At 39.7% G+C, this 10,569-nt stretch overlaps 1 protein-coding gene across 1 annotated transcript in view; it reads left to right on the plus strand.

Annotated features, from left to right (window-relative positions):
• Positions 1-10,107, plus strand: part of DNAJC5B (DnaJ heat shock protein family (Hsp40) member C5 beta) — a 232,722-nt gene extending 222,615 nt beyond the window's left edge. The window contains exon 5 of the mRNA XM_077492798.1: positions 8,008-10,107. Coding sequence (XP_077348924.1) covers positions 8,008-8,102 — 95 coding nt within the window. The 3' untranslated portion in view covers positions 8,103-10,107. The remainder of the gene's footprint in view (positions 1-8,007) is intronic.
• Positions 10,108-10,569: the final 462 nt, after the last annotated feature.

Consider the following 10,569-nt stretch of genomic DNA (forward strand, 5'->3'; position numbering starts at 1 on the left):
ATATTATTATGCCTCGATACTTAAATTCTGATACCCATTTTAACGGTAGATCTGGGGGAGCTGTATCTTGTGCCCCTTTGTCAATAGAGAATAACAAAGACTTATCCCAATTCACTTTAACCCCTGTAAACATTGAAAACATATTCAATAGTTCTAGTGCTCCTTTCAATCAAGAACCTGCATCTCTGAAAAACAGCAACATATCATCGGCATACAGGACTACCTTCTCCTCCTCCTCCTCTCCAACTAACTGTGTATAATGTTAGTTGTCAAGCACGCAGAAAGCCTAGGAGAAGCCTTCTTGGTGTTTGTGGAGGCGACGGATATTCATGGCTGTGCTTTTCCCAGGCATGAATCGCATTTGATCAGGATGAATAAGGGATAGAATGGTTTGGTTAAGGCGAGTGGCTAGTACTTTTGCCAATATTTTAATGTCCACCTGTAATAATGAGATTGGAAGGTAGGAATCAGGGTAATGAGGATTTTTGCCTGGTTGGGGGGGGGGGGGGGGGCAATGATCATCGCTTGGTGAAGGGATAGAAGTAGGGTCTCAGATTCAAATATATGGTTGTATAACTTCAGAAGTTCAGGGATCTGTACCTCCGAGTATGTTGCATAAAAGTCTAAAGCCCCATACACACAATCAGTTTTTCTGCTGAGTTTTTCCTTCAGGTTTATCAAAACCATGTAGTACAAGGGCCTGCCTGAATGCATACAAATTGAAACTCCTAAGGTCTGACCTCATATTATATGGTTTTGGTAAATCTTAATGGAAAACTCAGCAGAAAAACTGATAGTGTGTATGGGGCATAATGGCAGGCCATCCTGGCCTGGGGCTTTAGCGGGAGCAAGGGTCGCTATTGCCACAGCAATTTCATCCATGGAGATGGGGGGCCTCGAGATCGGATATCTGAGTTTCAGACAACTGGGGGAAGAGTATATTCTGCAGGAAGGCCTGGGTCTCCTGTGTAGTGACGTTTACTTGGGAAGAGTAGAGATTGGCATAGTAGGAGTGGAACTCCGCAGCAAGCAACGAGGGATTCATTAGAAGTGTTCCCTGTGCATCCACCAAGGGCACCACCATGGGTGGTCTAGAATCCTGATGGGCCAAGTTGGCCAAAAACTTTCCCACCCGCTCTCTCCCTGTTCGAATACCCGCTGTCTAGAAAAGAAAAGGTTTTGCCTATCCTTTTCAAAATGTAATTGGTCGACGGTGCTTGTTTGGAACTTAAGCGCTGAGACAGTGGCAGGTGTGGCATCTGACATAAATTTGTCTGTTACTGATATCAGTCTCTCTGAGGCCTGTTGGAGCAATAGTTTGGAGGAAGCTTTCAGCCTGTTTATACGTCTGGAGAGGGTGGAGCGGACATGCAGTTTAAAAGCTTCCCATAATAGGTCTATGGACACAGTGTCCTGATTGGTATTAAAGTAGAATTGCCACTCCCTCTGTATGTCATCCTAGTCAGTTAGAGCAGACAGCCTGAAAGGGTGGAGGCGCCAAGAGCGAGGCCCAGCTTGAGGAGCCAGGCATAAGGATGCCCAACATGGGGCGTGATCAGACAGGGATCTGGCATGATAACTTTAGTCCTCAAGGGGAGCAGAACATCTGAGATTATGATGAAATCTATTCGGGACATGGTGGAGTGTGCCACCAAGAAACATGAACTGGCCTGGATGTCTGGGTGTTTAAAGCGCTGTGCGTCTGTCAATGAAAATCAGTGTATGGCTTTGTCGGGTAGTGGTAGGTAGCTGGCTCGACTGCAGTCTATCCTTAGTTGGATTTAGGACCATGTTAAAGTCCCCAAGCCAAATGGCAGGGAGCATGGGGTGCTGGGCCATGTACAGGAACCCTTCATTAACCACCGGAGAATTATAAGGTGGAGGAATATAGTAGGCCAGAATAAGGTATTGTTTACCATATAAAGTACAGTGTAAAAAAATTAACCGGCCCTGGGGGTCCGTTTGCACCGAAATGATTCCAAATTGAGTTGTTTTGGCTATTAAAATAGAAATACCATGGGAGTAAGGAGTAGCATGGTATACTTACTCTATCCATGGGCGTTTAAGCACAAGTTGGAGTTGGCCGGTTATATGCGTCTCTACAAAAACTACTATATCCGCCCTGTAGGATTTGAGACAGCCAAACACTGCTGTGCGTTTTAGCTTGTCCCGAATCCCACGGACATTCCATGTAAGGAATTTCATGGCGGCCATAGTTTATTGGTTGAAATATCTTTCAGAAGAAGTGGTGGACCGGTCCCCAGAGCAGGGTCCTGCACATAATACAGAGATACATACAACCCAGAAAATCTCATGAGCAAAATGTACCATGCATACTTACAGCTTGTATATAGTAATACATTACAAATAAGTAATCAAAACCAAAATGTATGAAATCCCCTTTCCCCCTTCCTGCCCTTCGCTTCCCAAACCTGTGCGGAAATGACTCAGCAAAAAACAAACCATGAGGGCAGTCAGATCCGCAACTCCCATACTATCACCCAGAGGGAACTCCAGGACACACGCACATGAACTTTAATGGCATCTCAGCCTTAGTCTATATAAACTTGACTGGCCTTCACAGAGCCCTGATTTCAACCCAATAGAACACCTTTGGGATGAATTAGAGCAAAGATTGTGAGCCAGGCCTTCTAGTTCATATCAGTGCCTGACCTCACAAATGCGCTTCTGGAAGAATGATCAAATATTCCCATAGACACACTCCCAAACCTTGTGAACAGCCTTCACAGAAGAGTTAAAGCTGTTATAACTGGGAAGGGTGGGCCAACACAATATTGAACCCTAAGGGCTAAGACTGGGATGCCATTAAAGTACATGTAAAGACAGGCGTCCCGATACTTTTGGTGACATAGCGTATCTGGACGTATAGATAGTTGTCTTAATATTTTAAAGCAAAATAATTGTACATGCTAGTAAATTCCAAGCAAGGCTTTTGAAAACAGTAAATAACAGTGTATATAAAAAGTCTACACACCCCTGTTAAAACTTCAGGTTTCTAAGATGTTAAAAAATGAGACAAAGATAAATAATTACCAAACGTTTTACACCTTTAGACTGGATTCACATGCATTTTTAGTGCTTTTTGCATTTTGCAGATTTGCACTACAGGACACGTTCCACTGGAAACCATGTTTAATGGACTGTAGTGCAGATCTGCAAAATGCAAAAAGCACTAAAAATGCATAGATGTGAATCCAGCATTAATGTGACCTAAACTGTACAACTTGGTTGAACAAACTGAAATCTTTTAGGAGGGAGAAGTAAATATAAAAATATAAAATAATGTAGTTGTATAAGTGTGCACACTATTATAACTGGGGATGTAGCTGTGTTCAGAATTAAGCAATCATATTCAAACTCAAGTAGAGAAAATATGGCACAACAGTGAGATTACCAAGAACTGGAAACTCCTCCAAAATTGATGAAAAGATGAGAAGAACACTGGTCAGTAAGGCTGCCAAGAGGCCTACAGCAACATTAAAGGCACTGCAGGAATATCTGGCAAGTACTTGCTGTGTGGTACATGTGACAACAATCTCCCATTGTCTTCATATGTCTGGGCTATGGGTAGAGTGGCAAGACTGAAGCCTCTTCTTACAAAGAAAAACATCCAAACCTGGCTAAATATTGCAAAAACACATATGAAGTCTCCCAAAAGCATGTGGGAAAATGTGTTATGGTCTGATGAAACCGAGGTTGAACTTTTTGGCCATAATTCCAAAACATACGTTTTGTGCAAAAACAACACTGCACATCACCAAAAGAACACCATACCCACAGTGAAGCATGGTGGTGGCAGCATCATGCTTTGGAGATGTGTTTCTTCAGCTGGAGCAGGGGCGTTAGACAAGGTAGAAGGAACTATGAACAGTTCCAAATACCAGTCAATATTGGCACAAAACCTTCAGACTTCTGCTAGAAAGCTGAACATAAAGAGGAACTTCATCTTTCAGCATGACAATGACCCAAATAATAACTCCAAATCGACAAAGGAATGGCTTCACCAGAAGAAGATTAAAGTTTTGGAATGGCCAAGCCAGAGCCCAGACCTGAATCCCAATGAAAATCTGTGGGTGATCTGAAGAGGGTTGTGAGGAGATGCCCTCGCAATCTGACAGATCAGTGTTTTTGCAAAGAAGAATGGGCAAATATTGCCAAGTCAAGATGTACCATGCGGATAGACTCATTCCCAAAAAAACTGAGTGTTGTAATTGCCAGGAACCATGAAACAGACTGAGACAGAAGTACAATCAAATCACACTTGTTTATAAATAATAAAAATAAGAAGGTAAATAGAAAAAAGCGTAGTCAAGCATAGCCAGAGTCCAGTAGCCAGATCGGGTAGTCAGCCAGTCCAAAGTTCATAAACCAGATCGGGTAATCAGCCAGTCCAGAAGTCAGGGATCCAAGGAGAGCAACTGCAAGCAGGATAAGAAGCCAGGAGAGATGTCAGCAAGCCAGTCTTGAAACAAACAGCAGGAGATAGTTCCTTGTGATGTGACCAACGTGAAGGCAATGGAGAAATGAGCTTGGAGGCTTTAAATAGGCAGGTCAGACGAGCATCATTGGGAACAGCTGGTAACTGTGGAGAGAGAAGAGAGCTGGCAATTAGCCGACAGCTGAGCGGCCAGCCCAGAGGAGGAAGGGCTAAGCCAGCCCTGCCAGTAATAAAATCAAAAGGTGCTCCAACAAAGTATGAGTTTAAGGGTGTGCTCAAGTATGCAACCATATTATTTTATTTTTTATTTGTATTCCCTCCACCTAAAATATTTCAGTTTGCTTTTCAGTTGTACAGTTTATAGGTCACATTAAATGTGGAAAAAGTTCTGAAATGATTTAGCTTTGTCTAATTTTGTTTACATCACTGACATTTTAACAGGGGTGTGTGGATTTTTTTATATATCCACTGTATATATGTAAATCCATTGTGAACAAAGATGAAACAACGTTACAGTGCCAAAAGTGAGACTGTTCTCTTGAATCATGAAAGTAGTTCCAGGTACGAAATTGTATTGAACTACAATACCATGTATATCAATAATGTCCTCCAATAAACTCTCAATTGTTGTATGATTCCAACCACTGTGAGAAATGCTGTCACTCACCAGATTTACTTACCCCATCAATGAAAAGGTAAGATGAGCCTTAATGTCGTCCTTTTGGACGAAGCGTATCGAGTGGAACTTTATGCACCAATATGGTACTGTTGCCTCAGCAGAGTTGTATATTAGTCATTTCTGCTGGATTTTTATGTACAAGTTTTTATTTTGATTTTTATAAATGTTATTTGCCACGTGTATTAGAGTATTCATTCTCTTTATATGATTCATTGAAGGAGAGTTATATTTCTGGCAATTTGAGAAATCAATCCACCCTGACTGCTAAAGGGGAGCTGTCATTCCTGATAGGGACTCTGTTATTTGGCTAAAAGATCATTCAGAGTAATGTAACCTTTGCAGTAATGGAGTTTACAGTTCAGTGAGTGTGCATTTCTTTCTGATGATGGGATGTTCACAGGTGGTGGTATATTTACATCAGGCTCATCTGATCTCAATTTGTTAGAAGATACTGATCACTTCACATGGCTAGTTGGATTATTTTTAAATAGTTTGATACATTTATATGTTGAAATTTCATATAGGTACAAAAATATAATTAAGGGTATTTGATGCATTTCGTTTATTCTGAATGCTGTGATATAATTGTGCCATATAATAGGAGATTACACAATTTTGATTTTGTTTGGTTCTTTACTGCTCATGTATTAATTTTAGTGTTACCTTTTTTTTCTGCTTTGTAATTTTTCACACTTAGTTTGGGATTTTAAGGAACTTTTTCAAGTGTGTGGCAGGAGATTTTTTTATTTTTATTTTTGTCAGTTTTAATGCTTCTATACTATTAAATTACGTATTGCTATTTCTATTTAATCTTTTATATTTTGTATGGCCACTTGCCCATGTCAAAGTCCTCTCCCTGGAGGAGTAAAAGTGTTTTTTTTTTTTCAAATCATTGTGTCAGGAGATTTGCCATTTAGTTTATTGAATAGAATTGATAAAGTTTTATATTATATTAAAGTGATTGCAAAGGCAGAAGGTTTTTTTTATCTTAATCCATTCTATGCATTAAGATAAAAAGCCTTATGTGTGCAGCAGCCCCCCTCATCCCCCCCCCCCCCCCCCAATACTTACCTGAGCTCAATCTACATCCAGCGAGATGTTAAGATTGTCTCTGCTGCCTTGGACTCCCCTTCTCATTGGCTGAGAGAGCGGTGTGGTGCCATTGGCTCCCGCTGCTGTCAATAAAAGTCAGACAGACAGGACCAGGCCGCGGCTCCATGTCTGAATGGATACACAGAGCTGTGGCTCTGCTCATGTGCCTCCATAGTAAGATGATTGCTGTGGGGGCACTCAGCGGGAGGGAGGAGCCAGGAGTGCTTAAGAGGGACCTGAGAAGAGGAGAATCTGGGCAAGGAGACTTTACAATCACTTTAAGTTCCCATTGGTCTAATACAAGTCACAATACAGCTGTAGAATGATTTTAAAAATAGGAAAATATATATGTGGCCTGTCTGAAGAATCTTTGTACATCCACAGATGTTTCCCAGCCTTATTTCAATTTGGCAACATGTATTTCCATTCACTCAGTTTATATCCAATACAGTGGGCCCTCACAATACATAGTTATTAGTAATTCTAAAATGCACTTTGCAATCAAATTGCAATGTGTTTGGCTAGCTTAACCACTTAAGATCCGACAGGTTCTACCCCCTTCATAACCAGGGCATTTTTTGCTATTCAGCACTGTGCTACTTTAACTGGCAATTCTGCAGTTATGCAATGCTGTACCTAAAAGGAAATGTTATTATTTTTTCACACAAATAGAGCCTTATTTTGGTGGTATTTGATCACTTCTGGGTTTATTTTTTACGATATAAATGAAAAAACACAGACAAATGTAAAGAAAAACCTGATATTTTCTACTTTCTGTTATAAAATATATCCGATAAAATCAAATAAAACATTTCTATTTCTTTTCTTTTTTTTTTTTTTTTTTTACTCTCACATGATATGACTGACGTGGGGGTGACCAGGGACACTGGTGACAGTATGTTGAAAAAAAAAACATTTTCTTTTTAAAACAACCCCGTACACACGATCGGAATTTTTTTTTTTTCTTCCATGAAAATTTTATTAAAGATAAAACGAGTAACAGCTCAGTAAGTAGCATTACAGAAGTAAACAGTTTTACAGAGGGTATGGTCGTATCATTTATCCAAGACAGAACGTTCGTCTAAAACAAAACAACATTTTGGTCGAAAGGAAGCAGAATTAGGTTAGGGTGAAAGATGAAGCAGGGTACACTGTAGAGCCGTTTGTACATGAGTTATCGTCCTCTGTGGTCTGAGTGGTTTGGCCCCTGTACTGGGCCAAGTGTGAAAAATTAATTTGCTCTTACGCTCACGGGTCTACAGTGTACCAGGGAGCGGCGTGGGAGAAAGTTAATTAAAATCATTGCCTTTGAGAATAGCTTATTCAATCTGGGATGGGTACGATCGGAATTTTGGTCGGAAAAAGCTCTGGTGGTTTTCCCGACAGAATTCTGATTGGATTTTGCTCAAGGTGTCTTGCACACACATGGTCACACCAAATTCGACCATCAAGAACGCGGTGGCGTACAACACATATGACGGGACTAGAAAAAGTAAGTTCAAGAGCCAGTAGCCAATAGCTTCCGTCTCGTAGTTGAATCTGAGAATGCGTGAGTTTTTGCGCGTCGGAATTGCATACACACGATCGGAATTGAGAACCTTGTTCGCTTTAAATGAAACTAACTTGCTAAAGCATACATGATAATTAAGTGAATGGGTTTAGATCTGCTTTACCTATTAGCTAGTTTAGAGAAGACTGAAAATCCATACTTTCATTAAATAAAATATCATATTTTGTCAAGTGGAACTATTTTAAATGTTCTCTGTTTCTTTTCTAGATGGTCATACTCCTATTGTGATGCAGCCAACAAACGCGAATGAGAAAACACAGCTAATTGGAGACAGTCGTCGCACTTACCAAACAGACTCATAAACAAGTTAAAGCCAGAGGCAGCTATATTGACACTTTGTTACATGCAGAAAGTTGTATATCGATAGGAAAAACTCACAATACTGATCTTTCTGTATACGTACATAATTGCATACATCAGGTTGTGGACATCTCATGTGAAGGGCACCAGATCATGTAAAAAATATAAAATGTAATAACTTTGAACAGCATTAAACATTAAAAACAGTCCATTGCAATTTAAATATATGTATTATGACGATAAAACATATTTCTGTGCAAATCCTTTATTATTAATTGATTTTAAAATTAGTAGTTCATGCCAGTGCTTTTGCTGAAATGTTATAACTGAGTGCTAAACCTCTGAAACACAGGTAAATGCACATATTACACACATATAGTAGTTGTTTTTCCTGCTAAAAGACTTGTGTTTCTGTCCATCCAGACCCAGTTTCACAGCTCTGCCACACAACACATTCCTGCCTGGCAGGGCAAGAGACTTGATGTTTCCCTGCTGCTGCAGTTAATTAACGCTTACAGTTCCTGTCCCTCCCCAAGCTGGTAACTGGACAATAAATGGAGAAGATACACACGGGTGAACTAATCTTTATGTCACTCTCCTCTCTTTCTATCTGCCTGAAGTTCAGATTTAAGTATGAATTTTTCCTTTTAATTTAAACAATGGATAAATCCTACCTTTGCAATAAAAAAATATTGCTAATCCTGAATCCCTTTAGATCTAGGGTTCTGATTGCCATATTTGTTCTACCTTTGTCCAAATGAAATGGATATTGTAAAGCAGTGGTCATCAACCCTGTCCCCAGGGCCCACTAACAGGCCAGGTTTTACGTATTACCTTGGGGAGATGCAGATGAGAATACTGCAATCACTGAGCAGCAAATTATATCACCTGGGATGTATTTCAGTTATCTTGCAAACCTGGCCTGTTAGTGGGCCCTGAGGACAGGGTTGATAACCACTGGCGTAAAGGAATAGAGAGCACAGGAACATTATGGTAAAGCACCGGAATGGAAATAGTGAAAATAAAAAAACAATTCAAAACAAAAACAAAGAAAAATGGTTCAGTGTGAAACCTGTCAAGCAAATTAAGTTGTCCACCCAGACATCATTTACCGATTGCTCAACAAAAGCGCTCACATATTGAAATGGACATTTTACGTGTAAACACATTTGCAAAATATGCTGTTCTATTTGTAAAACAGTTAGTGCTTTTCATTAAGAAATATTTCTGTGTGCAGACTTACAGTTTATTATTAGGCGATCATTTTTTCTTGCTAAGATTTGGAATCAGTCACAGTTGGTTCACTGCATGTCTACGTGGTCTACGGATCACAGAACTTTGAGAATCATAAGTTATTTTTCAACCATTCCACATGGAGGGTTATTTGAGCCCTATGGATTCATTCATAAACTAATGAGTAATGGTAGACAATATGATGTGCGGTGTTGCCTTCCAGTTAATGTCCACAATTTGATTTGGCCTGGGGTTGCCACATCATCCCTTTTAATCCAGGACACATATTAATTACACAGGTTCTGAGGCTGATTTAATGCAGATAAAACACCAAGTGAGTTTAATTACCAACTTAATAAGCCTGTGTGTCCTGGATTAAAGGGATGATGTGGCAACCCCCCCCCCCCCCCCAATCAATTTAAAAAGAATACAAGTTATATTGAACATTGACGTAAACACCAAGTGCAGAAAGCTTCAATTGGCCTATTTGGACACAGATGTGTCTTTTGTGAGCAATTGTACACAATGTTGCACTTTGTATATAATTATAATAATAGGGGATGTTTTTGTTTTCTTGCTAAGAACTGGAAGCAGTCACAGGTGGATGTATGTATGACATGGTTTGGTCTACGGACCACAGAACTTAGAGAACCATGAGTTGTATTTCCACCATTTCATCTGATGGAATACTTGAACACTATAGATAACATTTTGGCGAATGTATTTAAATAATTGGAATGATCATTAAATAAACAAATGAGTAATGATAAACAATATGATGTGTGGTGTTGCTTTCCATTAAAAGTGTATCTTCACTGCATCTGAGCACCACAAACCATGAACACTTTTTCTATTAACGAACGTTAGCAGCATAAGGATTAACAATAATCATTGTTGATTGGGAGAGTGACATTCTACTCTAATTGTTACTATAAGATTCACTTTAGCCTGTATGTTGTATTACCTGCCCCACTCAGATCAGTTTAAATAGAATACAAATTACAGTACAGTATGATAAATATTGAAGCAAACACCGCACCAAGTGCGCAAACATTCAATCACCTTATATGAACACATAGGGATGTCTCTGCTGTGATTAATTGTATACAATTTCGCCACCAAACCCTCCATTATATCCTTACCTTAATCTCTTCTGAGGTAAATTTTATTTTATCTACAGGTTCTCTACATTAATGGGATACATCAGGGGTCTCCCTGATCTATCCCTGGAAAGAT

Source organism: Lithobates pipiens, unplaced genomic scaffold (genome assembly GCF_037356315.1).
Source record: "Lithobates pipiens isolate NorthernLeopardFrog02 unplaced genomic scaffold, aLitPip1_a1.2 Scaffold_19, whole genome shotgun sequence".
NCBI lineage: Eukaryota > Metazoa > Chordata > Amphibia > Anura > Ranidae > Lithobates > Lithobates pipiens.